General features: G+C 41.9%; 2 protein-coding genes across 2 annotated transcripts in view; one reads left to right on the forward strand and one right to left on the reverse strand.

Annotated features, from left to right (window-relative positions):
• The window catches only part of BRAP (BRCA1 associated protein), a 30,801-nt gene extending 24,823 nt beyond the window's left edge, over window positions 1-5,978 (reverse strand). The window contains exons 1-4 of the mRNA XM_068989789.1: window positions 5,855-5,978; window positions 3,901-4,062; window positions 2,708-2,906; window positions 1,278-1,467 (exon numbers count right to left, since the gene is read on the reverse strand). Of these exons, the coding sequence (XP_068845890.1) occupies window positions 1,278-1,467; window positions 2,708-2,906; window positions 3,901-4,062; window positions 5,855-5,936 (633 nt within the window). The 5' untranslated portion in view covers window positions 5,937-5,978. The remainder of the gene's footprint in view (window positions 1-1,277; window positions 1,468-2,707; window positions 2,907-3,900; window positions 4,063-5,854) is intronic.
• Window positions 5,979-6,283: 305 nt separating this feature from the next.
• LOC138093937 (acyl-CoA dehydrogenase family member 10-like) overlaps window positions 6,284-18,634 on the forward strand; it is a 37,823-nt gene continuing 25,472 nt past the window's right edge. The window contains 5 exon segments of the mRNA XM_068990119.1: window positions 6,284-6,317; window positions 10,841-11,040; window positions 15,950-15,976; window positions 15,979-16,092; window positions 18,041-18,234. Of these exon segments, the coding sequence (XP_068846220.1) occupies window positions 10,854-11,040; window positions 15,950-15,976; window positions 15,979-16,092; window positions 18,041-18,234 (522 nt within the window). The 5' untranslated portion in view covers window positions 6,284-6,317; window positions 10,841-10,853.

The raw sequence follows: 18,634 nt of genomic DNA on the forward strand, positions 1-18,634 counted from the left end.
TAGGTGCTTTTCAGTTCTCAGTGTCAACTTGTGAAGTCTAAGCTCACAGGGCCATTGAAATACTTCTTAAATGTCTCCCTCAAAGGTGCGGTGCTTTGTGAAGGTTAAAGATAATTGTGTACTCTCTTGGACTGGGAAATCCATACCAAGTTTTTGTTTTGTTTTTTTCTTCTGGTGGCCCAGTGAACAGGTACAAATACAGTTCAACTCTTATTTCTCTTAATTCTCTACCTACAACCAATGAATGGCCACTACTGCTGTAAATTCTAGCTTTTCATCATGAGGAGGTGACAAATGGGCATTGTGTCATGAGCTTCTATTATCCACAGATCGTGGTGAACGGTCAGAGGCAATGACAAATGACCTTACAGGCACATTCATTTCTTTGCCAATCTGCAAGTTGGAACTGCTTATCTGGGGCAAACTCAGAAAGGCTATTTATCAGTGTGAAAGAACTAACTTTGACAAAGCTGCATTTCACAACCTAATGAAATTTCAAAATGTAACAGGTATTAAAAAATACAAACAAATTAAAGAAAACCTATGGACAAAGTAGTCTTCTATTAACCTGCATAATACCTAAAGCTTACCTCATTTTTATATTCACATAAAAACACATAGACTCCTAAGAATGAAAATACAAGACCAAGAGAATATCTAACATCTTTAGAACTGAAGCACATGCAAAGTTACGCTTAATGCAAAAAGGGAAATGGACTGGATGGCCAAACCTTCTTAAAGATTGTTACAACGCACAGTATACTTTTAAAAGCTGAAAATATCACCCTTCTTTCAGAGTTTGTCTCTCTATTGCAGTGATTTCCAGTTAGAACTCAAAAGCATCTTTAATAATTCAAGGAATATCACAAAACCCCTCATCATCAAAAAAATTTTTTATTTGATTTTCTAGAATATGCCCAAGAATATCTACTAAAAAGAGAATGATAGAAGCAGGGGCACAGTTTTATAATGGTAAATAACAATACAGGGTTAAGAAAGGTTGGGAATAACTGTTCTACTAGAATAGTTACTACTGGATAAACAAACACACACAACCCTAGATTTCACATTCAATTTGATTTATAAAAAATAACAGCTATGAATTAAAATTGTGTGCTTGCTGATGAGTTCAGCAATATTTCTAGAATTACGTTAATACTCTAGAAGATATCAAGACTTCTAAATGCAACACGTAGTAAATTAAACATGGCTAGTATCAAACACTTTCAAAAACACAGTTTTTGTGGCAAACAGATTTTTAGTATCTTAACTTTTACCTGTGCACTAAACTTTATCAGCACCATATATTGATTTGGAGTAGAGTCTCTGATGATTTTCATTTGTTCAATTACTTCATTAAATGGGGCGACAAACTTCATAAGGTCATGACTGGTCATTGTAGCAGGGACTGTGAGAATACACAGCATGGCACTACGCCTCACATCTTCTTTTAAGGAGGTCATCTTACTAATAAGACAATAATTAGACTGTCTTAAATAGATGAGGTATGGTTAGTTCAAGCAACACTAATCAGACAACTTTTATGTCCAAGGAAAGACAAAATGTAATACTTTATAAATCAATTTAAACAGTTTATTATCTTACTGGAAAATACACACTTGGGTAAATGGAGAACCCCTTAAACACATCTGCAATGGAGTTTAAGGTAACCTTTGAAATGTTCTACATGATACCCACCACTGATATTTTTTAATCTTCAGTTAAAGGCTTTTAATGGTTATAAACCTCCATCAGGCAAATCTGCAGTGTTTTGCTCTCATTCGTGTTTTTAATAATCACCATCCTTAGATAACAATAGAAGAACAACTCTAACTATGGACTTCTCTTGAAGGTTTTTCAAGAGAAAAGACCTCTAAATATAGGAAGAAGAATTCTGAACCATGAAGATGTGACTCTGAAGATTACAGGAAGTGTTGTTGGATTGGAATAGCTAAAAGAAGGGAAAGAAAAACCGCCCACAATACACTTTGCTTTTTCCTTCAAAATTTAAACTTTTTATTTTGTATTGGGGTATAGCCAGTTAAGAATGTTGTGGTAGTTTCAGGTGAGCAATTTGCTTTTGAAATGCTGCAAACTCACTTCAACAGTTGCAATCCAAAATGGCTATCTGAGTATTCTGTTTCCCAGTGGGGACTGAGCAAACAATTTAGGACAAGGACAGTCTTTAAAGAAATCAGCAACTAATTATCCAAGGAGCTGGTGGCCCAGCTATGTTGATTATATAGCAAAATCTTCCTTTCCTTTGGCCTCCAGAAAGCCTTGTTTGGACCACAAAAAGGAGTTCAAAGATATGATGAAATGGCAACCCATTAAGTGACTTCTTAGCAGCTTGTTTAGTAAAGACTTGGTGGGAATAAGAGACTACAGCTATGTTATAGATCACTTAGAACTTTTCTTTTCTTTTTTATCTTCCTTCCTTTCAATTTTCCAATCACCTGCAAGCCTACCTTCTCAGGAAATATTTTCCTGGGTATTCGCTCAAGTGAATCTACATGATTCATTCATAAGGCTCTTTACCCAATTTATGAGATTGCTTAAGAAAATATCTAAGAATTTAACACACAATATATGAAAGTACTAACCCTTTGAACAAAGCTTAAAATAATCCTTCTCTTCAGGGCAAGAACATTTTCTCCACCCTATGGCAAATAACAGACAAACTCAAAAGAGAAAAGGATTTTCTTACTTTGTCTTGTATAGATGCATAATACCATGAACTATTTCAACTGAGGGGTTTCCACTGAAGAAGGAAATCTGATCTGGAAGCTGCTTGGATGGAGAATCAAGAGCAGCATTTACACCTTCTTTACTTGGATCTTTACTTCTCTGTGCAGTGGGGGATGCTTCTGAAGATTTCCTTTCTTCCACTGTAGCTTCTGGCTCATCTTTCACAAACCAAAAAGTTAATAGATTATAAACTGATATGAAATATGTGGAAGGATTCCAATTAGATGAGAATTTTAAGTCAGAAGAATAAACTTTGAAAGAGAAATTGCATTAAGAACTGCATTCACAGAACAGCAGAGTTTTGGGGACATCACAACTTGAAAGTACTCTTTGCCCCCCCTCTCCCTGCCCCCATGTCATTAACACCCTCAGAAACTGAAGGATGTTGACTTTACATTGAGAAGTACCATAATAAGGCAGGTGTCTTCCATCATGCACTCCTGAAAGTGTAAGTTGCTCAGTTGTGTCTGACGCTTTGCAACCCTATGGACTATACAGTCCATAGAATTCTCCAGGCCAGAATACTGGAGTGGGTAGCCTCTCCCTTCTCCAGGGGATCTTCCCAACCCGGGAATCGAACCAGGGTCTCCTGCATTGCAGGCAGATTCTTTACCAACTCAGCCACAAGGGAAACCCAAGAATCCTGGAGTAGGTAGCTTATCCCTTCTCCAGTGGATCTTCCCAACGTGGGAATCGAACCAGGGTCTCCTGCATTGAAGGCGGATTCTTTACCAACTGAGCTATGCACTCCTAAGTGGGACAAATATTCAGGTCTATTTGAAAGTTTGAAAACCAACCTACCAGTTCTCCACACTGGAGACGCAATACACATCCACCCCCCTGGATGGAGCGAGCTGGCAGAGCAGGGGGAGTTACAACGTGCTTATCTGGATTCAACATGAACTGCCACAGACCTACGTGCTAAGTAGCTCTCCTCACTGAGGAGAGTTGTCAACCTAGCTTGTTATGAGTAATTTAGAAGAAATATTTAGAGAAACTGAAATCCACCCTGACAGCTTCACGTAAGGAACATAGGCAGTAAAAGCTAAAGTATGCTAGAGGTCTTTATCACAGGCTCACTGAACACCACTCCAACATAAGCAACCATGGATTTACCTTACAGAAGATAGCCTAGCGTTTTGGAAAGCATACCTGGGTTGGCCTTCACGGTCTCAATGATCACATCTGTCATTTCTCGACGACCAAGATGCTGATGTATGATTGCTGCTTTCTCCCCTGGTGACTTCCCTTCTAAACAGGCTATAGCTGAAGCTAGTGTCTTCTTTTCGATCTCCTCATCAGACATTTCCCCAACTAAAGAATACATGAATAATTAATATCTGATAATAAAACAAGCCTCTTTCCACTCTCAATGTATCCATCCACAGGTTTCCTTTTTCTCTCTGCTGCTTTCCCTCAAGACTATAAGATACCTTTTGCAGGGTCCTTCTCACTCATCTCTGGTGCTCCTGCAGTACAGTCAGTTAATGCCCAGGGCAATAAACTCAGAAATGCAGGGTGGTCCTAATGGAAATCGTGCATTTTAAAGCAAATGAAGGAGGTAAGAGCTTTGATAGTGATCCTGCTCAGATGAACCAACATTTTAGTAACACTTGTACAATGAAATTGTGTTGGACCCCAAATGAGGGCATCAAGTCCACTAATCAACAAAACTTTGAGGTTAGTCTTCTTAAACAACCTGGGTTAGCCTAATGCCACCTTGTCCTGAAAAACTGTGATCATTTTCTTAAATCACTAAAACACACAAAAATGAAAAATGAATTCGGAGACTTGACAGAAATATCCTTAATATAAGCTTTATGTGAAGAGAGATCAAGCCTGTTTTGCCCATCACTGTATCCTCGGTACTTACATCACAGTGCCTAGCACACACTGGAAGCTCTTTAAAGATTTGCTGAATAAATTAATGACTCAATGACTGAACCATGTAAAAATGTATATGTCGCTTATGTCGATTAATTCAACTTTCAGAACTCAGTAGCCTATTTAATTATATTCAGTCTTTAGTTTGCAGCTCAAAAATTCACACACTCAGGGAAGTTTCCCACAAGACCATCCCTACCAGCCCCAGGCCTCTTCCCCAAACTAAACACATGCTCTCATGGTAGCTTTCCAAATTCCTTTCCAGCTTTCTACCTTCCCTTACTGTACATTTGTCACAGCTGTATTCTACTTTTATCCTGTAATTATTTAACTAATCTATCTCCATGAACTGAAGTAAATTGCTGGTGCCCTTAAAGCAGGGACCATTTCTCTTTCCGCACAAAACTAAAGCCCAACAGAGTGAGCACTCATGAAGTATTCCTTGAATGAATGATGCATTGCTGGCGGTTCAAGAACAGAGCCATACCTGCATTTCCCAGGAGGAGGCTGTGTGATGGAATGAAGAGCTCAGACTCTCAAGTCCAGCTCTTTGAGGCAGAATTCCAGTTTTGCCACGGAGAGATAATCCTGAGTAAGGCACTTAATCCCAGGGCTTCAGTTCCAGTTTGCAAAAGCCTCATACACCCATAAAACTAATTGGGTTGTATGAAGATATAGGAAAGTGTGCACACGAGGCGTTTAGTACAGTGCTCGGATATAGAACTGTACACATTTTCAGTTACAATTGTAACTACTGCTACAGGGCGCCCAAATGTATGGTTTTTCAAAAAGGAAGAATTTAATTAAACCAGAAGCCGTCAGCGTGCTGGGGATTCCCTGTCTGCCTTCACAAAGCCTGCTGCTGCTGCTGCTGCTGCTAAGTCGCTTCAGTTGTGTCCGACTCTGTGCGACCCCAGAAACGGCAGCCTAGAGAAAATCAATTCGCACAACTAGGCTCTCACCCAGGTTGGTGAGAGAGCGACGCGCCAAATATAAACAAAGTCCCGGTGGGAAGGCACCAGGAAGGAGGGACCGGGAAAGACTTCCCACAGGTGACACCTGGGAAGAGACTTCCCAAGGATAGTGGGGGCATAAGAGGGATCCCAACCACTTCTCGGCTTCCTCCTGAAGCGGAGGCCCTTGCCCAGACCCAGACTCTGAGGGGACGCGCCCCGGGGCCCAGGCGCGGGCCACGGGAGAGGCGGCGAGGCCGCGGACTCACCGGCAGCGCTGAAGCCGAAGCCGGCGGGGACCGGCGAGTGTTCTGCGAGCTCCAGGCGGATGACAACTAGTGACACACTCATAGGGCAGCCGCTGGCCGGCGAAGGCCCCGGCGGGCTCAGGCGAGGGTGGGAGGCGAGCCTACAGGTAGAGAGGCCCGGGGCGGGCAGCGCCGCCACCGCCTCAGCGCCGCCGCCACCGCCACCGCCTCAGCAGCAGCAGCAGCACCTCCGCGAGAAACCCTTTGAGCCACAAGCTCTACTTCCGCCTCCCGGCCGCCGTCGTTGTCCCGTGAGGTTACGCATGCGCGGGCCAGCGCGCTCTTTGATTGGGTGTGGCGGTAGCCACGTGACTGGTGTGTTTTCGCTGAGGTGAGCCTACACCCTGCGTACGGAATCTGGAAGAAATCGTGGAGGAGGCACGTCACGGGAATCTCGGGAGCTGGGCTTTCATTAGACGGATCGGTGGGTTTGCGCCCAGACCTGAGTTAGCCTACCTGAGAGACCTCGTTCTCAGCCCAGCTCATCTGACGGCGAGGGGTCTCTGACTCCGCGAGGTCTCCCAATTGTCCGAGCCACCCGCACCCTTCAGAGAGCTCTAGCCTCTTTTTGTCTTGTTTGATCTCTCGCTCCAGCTGTAGGCAGGGTTGCTTTGTGTCAGCCACGCTTTACAGATCGGTGCCCTGAGGCATAGAGATGAATCGGCTTCTTTCTCTGAGGGCCAATAGGGAGTAGGGACTGTTGGGGTGGTGGGGATACATTGGTAAATAAGATGAACACCCAATTCCTGTTCTTATGGATTTGACCTTGTCCCTAGTTGTGTGACCTTGAGCGAGGTTTTTCATAAAATTGTGTGATATCCTTATATAGCTATGAGGATGAAGCAAGTAGAGGCTGTGACTCTGTTTACATTAATTTTTCTGAGAGTCCGCATTCTTTTCAATACCCCAGACTTGAGATTGAGGACAGGAGGAGAAGGGGGCGACAGAGGATGAGAGGGTTGGATGCATCACCGACCTAGCGGACATGAGTTTGAGCAAACTCGGAGATAGTGAAGGAAAGGGAAACCTGGTATCCTGCAGTCATGGCGTCGCAAGGAGTCCTAAAGGACTTAGCCGCTGAACAAGACTTGCCTTTGGCACGTGAACATGGAGAGCCACAGTCAATACATATATAGCATATATGTGACAAGATGCTACATAGGTGTATGTTATGACATGTAAGGGTGTCAGAGTACACACTGTCCTGGACATACGTAGGTGTGTGGACTACAAATCCATATCATGACCACCTGACGTTTATACCTTATGACTGCACACTATGAATTAGTTTCAGTGTACACTTTATATCATGATTTCTCAACCTCTGCACTGTTAACATGATTGGATTCACTAAGCCTTTGGGTTGTGTGTATATTCTACACTTAATGGAATAGTTAGCACCATCCCTGGCCTGACCTACTAGGTACCAGTAGCACCTCCAACTGGTGACCACCAAAATGTCTCCAGACATTCCCAGATGTCCCCTTGGGGCCAAAATTCCCCACAGTGGCAGTTGCTGATTTTTGTGGAACTGTATATGCCATATGCATCCCACTATATATATATAATATATGATATCTCATGTGAACTTTTTTTTATAATATATTACAGTAGCAGATAACATTTAATGTTGTGCCAGGTACTAACTTGAGTGCTTTATTAATACATACTTTGTCTCTGTGTAGTAATAAGAACAACTTCATGAGACAGGTACTATAATTTTTCCCATTTTATGGAGGAGGAACCTGAGGCTCAGAGAATCACTTGCTCAGGATCTCACACGTAAGTAAGCGGCAGAACTAGACTTTGAATCCAGGGAATCTGATTCCAGAGCCAACACTCAATCTCTACTAAACCATCTCTCTAATATGCAGGAACTGGCCTTCTCTGGTGACTCAGATGGTAAAGAATCTGCCTGCAATGCAGGAAGCATGGGTTCAATCCCTGGGTTGGGAAGATTCCTTGGAGAAAGGAATGGCAACCCACTCCAGTATTCTTGCCTGGAGAATCCCATGGACTTAGGAGGCTGGTCCATGGGGTTGCAAAGAGTCAGACACAACTGAGCAACTAACACTTTCACTTTTTCACACTGTGTGCATGTTTATGAAAGTATAATTTAGGTAGCACATCTACATTACACATACTGATCTCATTCTGAGAGGCAGAGAAAGAGAAGATGAATATTGTTTATGGTGGAGAAGGAAGATGCCAGTTCCAGAGAACTAGAATTATTCACTAGAGATGGGCAAAACGGGCTTGTTACAGTACTCTGTAGCTGCCAAATACTATGCCTGCCACCTGTGTTCCCCTGTTTTCTGATTCATCCAGTTTATTCATCCTTCCAACTCATATTTCTTTTCTGATTTTTGGCCTTGCCACACACCTTGCAGGATCTCTGTTCCTTGACCAGGGACTGAACCAAGGCCACAGCAGTGAAAGCTGGGAATCCTATTAGGCACCCAGGAAGTGAAAGGAAGTGTTATTGGTTTAGTCTTGTCTGACTCTGCAACCCTATGGATTATAGCCCACCAGGCTCCACTGACCATGGAATTCTCCAGGCAAGAATACTGGAGTGGGTAGCCATTCCTTTCTCTAAGGGACCTCCCCAACCCAGGGATCAAACCCAGGTCTCCTGTATTGCAGGCATATTCTTTACTGTCTGAGCCACTAGGGAAGCCAAGGGAACTCCTCCAACTCATGTTTTTACTGAGCACCTGCTACATGTCTAGATATTGTGCCAGGTCCTAGGGGATAGATAGACATGAAAATGAAATAAGGCCTTCCCTTAACAAGTTTACATGTAGAGGAGTAGACAAAGTCAAAAAGAACTATGATGGGGTAAGTCGTCTACTGAAGGTATGGATAAGAAGCAGTGAAGTGGAAAAAAATATTAGTATCAGAGTCTTCCAGGAAAAAGAAAGACTAGCCTCTCTAGAGGAGATAAAGCTGATGCTGTGATGTAAAAATGAGTGGAAATTTACTAGCAAATAAAGCAGATTTCCCTGTAGCTCAAATGGTGAATCTGCCTGCAATGCAGGAGACCAGGGTTCGATCCCTGGGTTGGGAAGTTCCTCTGGAGAAGAGAATGGCAACCCAAATATTCTTGCCTGGAGAATTCCATGGACAGAGGAGCCTGAGAGGCTACAGTCCATGGGGTCACAAAGAGTCGGACACAACTGAGCAAGTAACACACACAAACCAGGCAGAGGCGTTCCAGTCAGTGGGCAGTTACCACGGAGTTATCAGGATGCATGGTATGAGAAATCACAACCTTTTCCTGCTCTGAAGAGAGCATTGGGAAGTGAGAACAGACCATCATCTCTAGTTGGAAGGAAGCAGCAGCTAGTTGTGGGAGCCCACTCATCCATTAGCTGGAGTATGAGGAGGACAGTGTCTTCAATGAGAATAAAAGTCACCCCTTCATTATGAAAGTCGGCCCTTTTCATCTCTGTTAAGCCCTCATAGAGAACTTGTTAAAACTTTTGGAGCCTATAAATAAATTTCTCCTTCCGTCATTGACTTGGCCTTGGCACAGGAACATAAGTAAAACCCGAAATGCAAATCAATCTACCTTTTTCATTTCAGCATTCATGCCCCAATCCAGCAAATTTCCAATTACATAAGAAACACGTTATATCATCTTGAACATTTACTTCCTAAGAATTCTTTCTTTAGATTCTTACATACTTTATTTAGTCCTTATGGTGGCACTGAGGTGACTCCCATGAACATGCAGGCTGTCTTACCAACCTGTTTTGCTCTAACTGGCTTCTTAGTTTTTTAACCATAGATATCACATGAGAAACTTCAAGATTTTCAAGTGGAACTGACTGAAAGTAGAATTTTGTTGTTGTTGTTGTTCTTTTTCCCAGGTTTTTATTTCAGACCTAAAAAAATGGAAAGAATAGTACAATGATTTCTCATATACCTTTCATCACACACTCTTCACTGAGACTAATTAACATTTTGCCACATTTATGTCTATTCATGTGAAAATGTTTGTGTATCTATATATACATGTACCTGTTGTACGTATGTTTTTGTTTCCCCTGAATTTGTTGAAAGTTTAGAAAAGAGGCAGTGAAGATCAGGAGGTCATCGCCCTGCTCTGTAGGAGGGATGATAGTGTAGTGGCATCGTGAGTGCTAGGAGGAGGTGAGTATAGGGCACCCTGAGAGAGTACAGGAGAGACTGCTCATCTGCCTCTTCTGATAGCCAGAAGAGGTTTCATGAAGGAAGTGACAGGCAAACTACAACCTGAGGGACAGTGGGCAGTTATCCAGGTAATGTATGGAAGGGAGCATTCAGGCCAGGGAAACAGCATATGCTAAGGCCTGGCCACAGGAGGAGGGCATCATGTGTTCAGTGAAGCTGCTGTGGACGTGAGTGTTGAGATCACCCAGGCTAAGGTGAAGTACAAAGGAGAGCTGCTGCCCAGAGGGGGAAGAAGTTCTCAGAGGGCCTTTCCAGGCAGCTTAAGGAGTTGAGAGTTTATTGTGAGGACGATGGGGAGTCACTGGAGATTTTAAATGGGGGTAGGACATGATCAAATTTGCAATTTTGAATGAAGAGGCAAGGGGACCACTTAGGAGGCTGCTGCAAAGGTCTGTGGGTGAGATCACACAGTGAGTGGAGAGAGGTAGATTGAAAGCTTCAAGAGGAAAGACTGGTTGCACCAAGCACCAGAATGGAGGTGTGTGGCTGGGGGACTGGGGTGAGTCCAATTTTCTAGCTTGGGTGGCTGGGGAAATGGTGGAGCCCTTTGCTGGGCTAAGGACCTTAGGAAAGGAGTTTGTCATGGAGGGCAGAGACACTGAGTTCAGCTCTGGTTGTGTCTGAAACGCTGGTTGGAAGTCAGAGTAGACGTGCAGGTGGCACCCTGAGTGCCAGGATGGAGGTTGACTTGGAGGCAGTGAAGGCTAATCATGTCCTGTTTCTGCTTCACAGCCTTGGCCCCAACATGTGCCTAAGGCAGCTTCTGCAGTCCTCCCAGCTCCAGCAGGCTTGGAGGGCGGCCTTCCTGAAACACGTCCAGGGCAGGCACCCGGGAGCCTGGAGATGGACACATTCTGGAGGCGGCCCCTACAGAGCAGTGATTTTTGACATGGGCGGAGTTCTGCTTCCTTCTCCAGGGAGAGTGGCTGCAGGTGAGCTCTTCATTCTCCTTCACCTTGGGAGACCGGGGTGCGTGGGGGTGGGGGAAAGGAGGGTGGTGAGGGGAGATGACAGCGTGTCTCAGTGGGTGCTATTGCTCTTGAATCAAATTCCAAGCAACAGTGCTGCTGAGGATCTTGGGCAAGTGATTTCACTTTTCTGAGTCAGTTTCCTCATTATTAGATTAATGCTAATGATAGTACATACCTCTTTGGAGTTTGGGGAGCATTATGTGAGATCATTCATGGAAAGCACCTGATTAGCAGAATGAGTGCTTGGCTCATCTGAAATTCTCAATAAATGATGAACTGTCATTGTTATTGTTATGGGTAGAATTTAATTACCTTTCCCTGAGAACTGCTTCTGAATGCTGTAATCTCCCCTCCCTGCTTTGATTGCAGTCTTTCCTCTTCCACCAACTTCCCTCTACACCTGCTTTTGTTACTATAAAATCAGACCTATAGGTTCTGATCATTTCTTTATCTGTCCTTTCTAACAGAACAGTGACTGAAGAAGGCAGAAGTTGATTTATTTTGTATATGAAAGCTAGGAATGTGGTCTGGGCTAGTATGTTGCTATGTGATATCAGAGCTGTGGGCTCTTTCTATAGTGTCATTCTGCTATGGGTATTGTTCATTTCCAGTCTTACCTTATAGTCTCTGCTGGCTGCTTCATCTCTTGCTGTCACATTATCATTACAGCCAGCAGGAATGGCGGAGGACCTTTCTTTTTGACCTGTACTGCTGGCTGATTGGGCAGTTCTCCATGCTAAGTCAACTTAAGTTCAGTTTTTTTGTGACCTTGGTCAAAAAATTACCTGGGTATACAAACTTCTGAGGTGAGCCTTTTTTGTTTCCTTTTCATTGCTTCAGCTCTGAGCTGAGCCCTCAGCTTTCCTTTTCCTCCACTCATATTCCTCTTGCATTTACCCCGGGCCTGTTCCACACTCCCTGAGTCATCGTACTCCCCTACCCCAATCCTTCTGCTTGGAAACAAAGATCACTGGGCAGGAGTTTTCTTAAGCTTCTCCAGAATATCTTGAGAAGCTACTTGCTTCTCTCCACTCCAATGGCCTCTGCCCAAGTTTAAATCCCCGACTTGTTCTACCTTTGAAATCATATCAGCCACCTGCGTCCTCTCAGTAACTCTGGTCCTTTGGCTTTTTTGCACCACCCTCCACACAGCCCCCAGAATTAGTTTTCTAAAACACGCATCTGGGACTTCCCTCACTGTCCAGTGGTTAGGACTCCATTCTTTCACTGCAGGGGTGAGAGTTTGATCCCTGGTCGGGGAACCAAGATCCCACGTGATGCCAAAAAAACCGTCACACATACACACATCTTACCCCTTCACTCTCCTGCTTCAAATCCTTGAGTGCCTGCACTCTGTCTCTTAGATTAAGTTGGGAAGCTTTTGTCTGGCATTAGGGGCCTCTTACAATTAGCCCACATACCCTTGTACCACACAACTTCCCACATGTGCCCACATTTCAACCACTTGATGTTCTTTAAACACATCTGCACCCCTGCACCTTTGCAAGTTCTGTTCCACCTGCTGGCAGCTACCCTTCCCTGCCTCCTCTGTGTGCTCAAATCCTACCTATACTTTAATGACAAGTTAAATCGTATGGTGTTCAGCATGGTGCCTGTAAATCAGATGATGGTTGTTATTATTGACTTCTCTTCTGTCAAGACTCCTCTGACCTCCTTCCCTGGATAGCAGCTTTCCAGTTCAGCTTAACACCAACGGGTGTTTTAGCTGGCTATGGGATGTGTTCCTACTCCTCTGTGGGGCAGTTAGAATTGGGAACCATGGGTCTGGGATGTGTTAAGTTCACTTTTCCAGTGTCAGCTCAGAGCTGGTTCAGGTGTTCATTCAGTAAAGGCTGGTTGGATAGATAAAGAAGGAAATAATAATACCTTCTACGTTCTTCTTGTTTTTCTTGACTGGAACTCCTAATGTTATTTATTCATTAAAAAGACCTATGAGACATTCCTGGTGGTCACATCCCAGATAAAACAAAATGACCCATATCAAGAGTCACTGGAGCAGCAAGTACTAGAATTCAGATCATCTCTAATGGCACACTTTTTTTACATTTAAGCCAGAGGTCAGTCAGTCAGCTACAGCCTGTGGACCAAATCTGGCCTGTTGTATGGTTTTATATAGTTCATCAGCCAAGAATGGTTTTTATGTTTTGAAATAATTAAAAATGTCAAAACTAGAATATTATTCTGTGGCATGTGGAAATTATACAAAATTCTAATTTCAGTATCCATAAAAATGAAGTTGTATTGGAACACAGCCATGTTCATTCATTTACACAGTGTCCATCTGTGGCCCTTCTCAGAAAGTGTGCAAGGCCCTGATTTCAGCTATTAGTTTACTATAAAATCAGTGTACACAAAAAATTAAGAGTACAGCCCAAACATTTTTAGCATAGCATTCAGGGAGTGTCATATGATCAGACTGCTTAATTTTTGTCAGTGTGATGAATAAAAGCCTATCTCTGTGTGTTTTTCTCCCTCTGTATGTTATTTTAATATTCAGGTTGAATGCTTTTTTTGTATATTAATTGGTAAGTTTTCCCTTTCTGTGAATTGTTCATTTTTATTATTGATTTGCAATAATAAACTTTTGTCATATCACATGAATATATTTCTCTATTCTGGGGCTTCTCTTATTTTATGATAATGTTTTTGCTGTACAAGAGTTTTCATTTTTGATATCAAGAAAATCATCTGTTTTTTTCTATGTCTTGAGTTTTATGAGTCTTGGCTAAGGAAATCTATTCAAATGAAGATGTTCTGTATTGTTTTGGAGTTTTTTCTGATTTGGGTATTTAATCTATTGGGAATTTTTGTGGTGGTATGAAAAAGATATTTAATTAAATTTTTTCCTTATAGAAACTCATTATGACAGTCTCATTTATGGAATAGTCAGTTCTAAAAGTATACAAACTATGAAGATAAATTTCCTGCTTGCTCCTCCACTACTTTTCAGTCAGTTCCAGACTTCATTCGTTATCACTGTGAAAAGTTTATTGTTTATATTTCAAAAAATTTCATCTATGTATTTGAGAATGGGTGTGTGTGTGTGTGTGTGTGTGTGTGTGTGTGTGTGGAAAATGTGTATACCAAAACTGAATCGTACTGTACAAACTGTTTGGTAAATTTTTTTTGTTTTGACTCAGTATAATATCTTTGCAATTTTTCCACATCAGTAGGCATAGGTCTAGTTCAGGGATTAGCAAACTCTTTCTGTCAAGGACTAGAAAGACTTTCAGGCCCATAATGGCTCTATCACAACTATTCAGCTCTAGTGTTAGAACCAGAAACAGCCCTGGACAGTAGTAAACAAATAGGTGTGGTTGTGTTCCAATAAAACTTTATTTACAAAAAACCAGATGGGAGACACATTTGGCCCCCAGGTCATAATTTTCTGACCTCTGGCCTAGCTTATACATTTTAACATTTATGTGGTATTCCATTATATCGGTGTACCATGGTTGATTTAACCAGCCCTTTATTAACATACATGTAAGTTTCTAGTTTTTGTTATGAGCAGTTCTGCCCAATAGCCATGTACATAATTTTTGCTTACTTTTATAAATACATCTGTGGGAGAAATTCCTGAAAGCAGAATTACCACATCAAATGTAAATGTACATTTAAAATATTGTATTTGGGACATCCCTGGTGGTCTGGTGGCTAAGACTCTGCACTCCAAATGCAGGGGACCCGGGTTGGATCCCTGGTCAGGGACGTAGATCCCATATGCCACAACTAAGAGTTGGCCTGTTAAAATTAAAGATCCTACCTGCCACAATGAAGATCCTGTGTTAAGACCTGGTGTAGCCAAATGAATAAATAAATATTTTAAAGTAAGATAAAATGTTACACTCCATAGAGGTTGTGCTTATTTACACCCCCATCAGCAGCACAGGAGAGTGCCCCTTTCCTTGCACGCTTGCCAACTCTTAAGATCCTAAAAATTGCTCTAACTTTAGTTCTAAAATTAAAGAGGTATTATTATTTGGATTGAGTTTTATAAGTTTTGCTGTTCTCAAAAGACATTCTGAGTTGGTCACATTGGTGATTTCTGAAGAATGGGATTACTTTGTCATTTTACTTTCTTTTTTAAACCTTTCTATATTGTCTGAAGTATTTTCAATGCAAGGCACTGCTTTATCGAAAGAAAATGTATCAAGTATACTATAAAGTATGCTATTTCTTCCATCCCTAGGTCTTAGATATCATTATGAATGCTATATATATTTTTGCCCCATAGCAGCTGTATTGTAGAAAGAAACATCTTTGTTAAAAAAAAAAAAAAAAGCAACTCCTATACAAATGCTCACAGTAGAAACAATACTGATCCACCATCCACTGCTTTAGCTGTCTGTGGACCAAAATTTTCTTCTTTATTCTACAAAACAACACCCCCAAGTGAATGTTTCAGTGTATTGGCTACACTGCCCTGAAGGATTACTACAGCCTACAAAATGAAGGGCTTGTTTTGGAGTGCTGTCAAAATCTGGTTTATTCCCTCATGTACTTCCTAACCATGTCCCAGGATCATGTGAGTGACCTAATATGTATGAACCAGCTAATAAGAGACCAGGGAAGAAAATTCGTAATGTAGTGTCCAGCATCATCTCAAGCTGGTGGCGTGGACTGATGCTTGGCAGCAGTGTCCCCTCAGTCACACATATTGTTACTGCTGTTCCCTAGGAGGTCGAAAGCTGAGATTTTCCATTTCCTGAATTTCTCTGAATTCCCAGTAGAACCCACCTGGCACCACAGTGATGCCACAGAACCTGTATGGTAATTACCCTGCTCTCCAAACTGCAGCTGTTTGTCCATGTATCCTTTCACTTACCATGTGTTTTACTTTTGGTAGAGTGGGAGGTACAGAATCATATCCCTTCTGAACTATAGTGAAGGCCTTGATCTCAGGTGGCAAAAATGGGCTCTGGATGAAATTTATGAGAGCAGAGATAACAGATTTCTTGCAAGAATTTGGGAGACTTTCCTCTGAAACTGAGTGATAAACATACTTTCCATATTCTTTTTGTCTAGAATAGTGGATGCAACACTCATGCATTAAATTGGTTTAACTAAAAATAAAGAAGAGAAAACCTGATAACCCCTTATAAGATTTTAAGCTATTTCTTCTATCCCTAGGTACTCAATTTTAACTACATGAATGAAAAATAAAAATTTTATGTACTCAGCCCCTCCATAAGCTATTGTTCATGTGAAGCTGGAATTGTTACATAATGGCTTTGATCAGAAAGCTTGTTTAACGCAGTGATAACATTGAGTTTTCTCTGGACTATGCATTGTTCTAAGCTCTTTATTTATATTAACTCACATACCTTCACAATAACCCTGCTAAAATATAATTTAAAATATAGTCAAGTTCTGTGGATGGATGGTGGGTTTGATTGCACAATAGTGAATGTACTTAATGTCACCCAGAGGGCTTAAAATAGTAAATCTGATGTTATGTGTTTTTACAATTTAAATATTTAAATAAAATTGTGTTTAAATATATAAATATACATAGAAAACATATGCTAAGTGATAGAATGAAGCGAGTACAAAAAGACCACATAATAAACAGTTCTACTTATATGAAGTATCCAGAACGGGTAAATCTTTAGAAACAGAAAGTAGAGTTGTTATTTTCTAGGCCTAGGAGTATTGGGGTGGTGGGGGTGCCAAATGGGTACTGACTGCTAATGGATATGGGTTTCTTTTTAGGGTGATGAAAATATTCTAAAACTGACTGTGGTGATGGTTGTATAACTTTATGAATATATTAAGAAGCACTGAATTTTACAGTTTAAGTGGGTCAGCTGTGTGATATGTGAATTGTATTTCAATAAAGCTGTTGGGAAAGATGAGGACAGAAGAAGGGGACGACAGAGGTTAAGATGGTTGGATGGCATCACTGCCTCAATGGACATGAGTTTGAGCAAACTCTGGGGGATAGTAAAGGACAGGAAAGCCTGGCATGCTGCAGTCCATGGGGTCACAGAGAATTGGATATGACTGAGTAACTTAACAACAACATGAAACTGTTGTGAAATGTGTGTGTTTGTCTGTGTATAATATAGCAGACTTGCCACTGCAGATTTTGAAATATGTTAAAGTAAGAGTTTTCAAAACCCAAACAGATAGAATTTGGACACACAAAAAGTGATCAGAAATTGACCTTCAGTGCATAATGGTGAAGCTCACACAATGCAGAAACATCAAATGTCTTCTGAATTACCAAGAGGAATCAAATAAAAATTAAATTATATCTGCTTAATTCACTTTTAGAGTTTAATGTATCTTCTTAGAGTCTTCTGAATCTTTTTAAAAATTGACAGTGAGTGAGTGAAATGAAGAACTCCCTTAGGGACTTCCCTGATAGGCTGCAGTCCATGGGGTCGCTAAGAGTTGGATACGACCGAGCGACTTGACTTTCACTTTTCACTTTCATGCATTGGAGAAGGAAATGGCAACCCATTCCAGTGTTCTTGCCTGGAGAATCCCAGGGACGGGGGAGCCTGGTGGGCTGCTGTCTATGGGATCGCACAGAGTCGGACACGACTAAAGCGACTTAGCAGCAGCAGCAGCTGATGGCCCAGTAACAGGGAATCTGCCTAGCAACATGTGATGCAGGTTCAATCCCTGGTGCCAGAAGAGATTCCACATACTGCAGGGGAATTAAGCCTACAGCCCACAACTAGACTCGATGCAGCCAAATAAATACTTATTTTACAAAACTCATTTAACTGGAATGTTGATGTAAATAGCTCCATTCCCTAATGACTCATGTTTTACAACCTTATATGCAAAGTTCTGCACCAGGGCTGAAAAAGAATTCCTTTTGGCAGCAAGCCAGAGGCCTGGAATATGTATTTTTCTGTGTTGGTGATAAGCTGTTCTTACTCTTAATGATGGCTGGTTCTCTTCTCTCCCTACTCCCAACCTTAGTCAAAGACCTCCGTGCCCATGGACTCCTTTTTCTCTCTGCTGACCAGTGAGCGAGTGGCGAAGCAGTTCCCAGTGATGACTGAGGCCATATCTCAGATTCGGGCTAAAGGCCTTCAGACTGCAGTCTTGAGCAATAATTTTTATCTTCCCAATGGGAAGAGCTTTTTGCCCCTGGACTGGAAACAGTTTGATGTGGTAAGCTGACAGGGATCCAGAACAATCCGAATCAAGTCTCTGTCTTTAGTTTAGGATGCAGCATTAACGCTGCCTCTCATAAGGTCTTGAATGGATGGGTTTGTTTATTCACACAGTTGACTGAGTTAGGATTAGACATGATAGGTGGGAAAGAGGACTTGCAAAGTATCACTGAGCTGTGAGCAAGGTTATTTATGGGCTTTGATAACTGGGTGAAACCTCAGCTTCAGAGATTCTCTCTCATTCTGGACTTGAACCTTAGTCATTAGATAATACATGCACTTTATCAGCCCTCACCCTTTGACCTTTTCAAAGACCAACCCCCTTGCCCTCTATTTCTATGGCATTAATCCTTAGACCAGTGCTGTGCAAACAAACTTACTGCAGAAAAGGAAATGTC

The sequence above is a fragment of the Capricornis sumatraensis genome, chromosome 17 (genome assembly GCF_032405125.1).
Source record: "Capricornis sumatraensis isolate serow.1 chromosome 17, serow.2, whole genome shotgun sequence".
Classification (NCBI taxonomy): domain Eukaryota; kingdom Metazoa; phylum Chordata; class Mammalia; order Artiodactyla; family Bovidae; genus Capricornis; species Capricornis sumatraensis.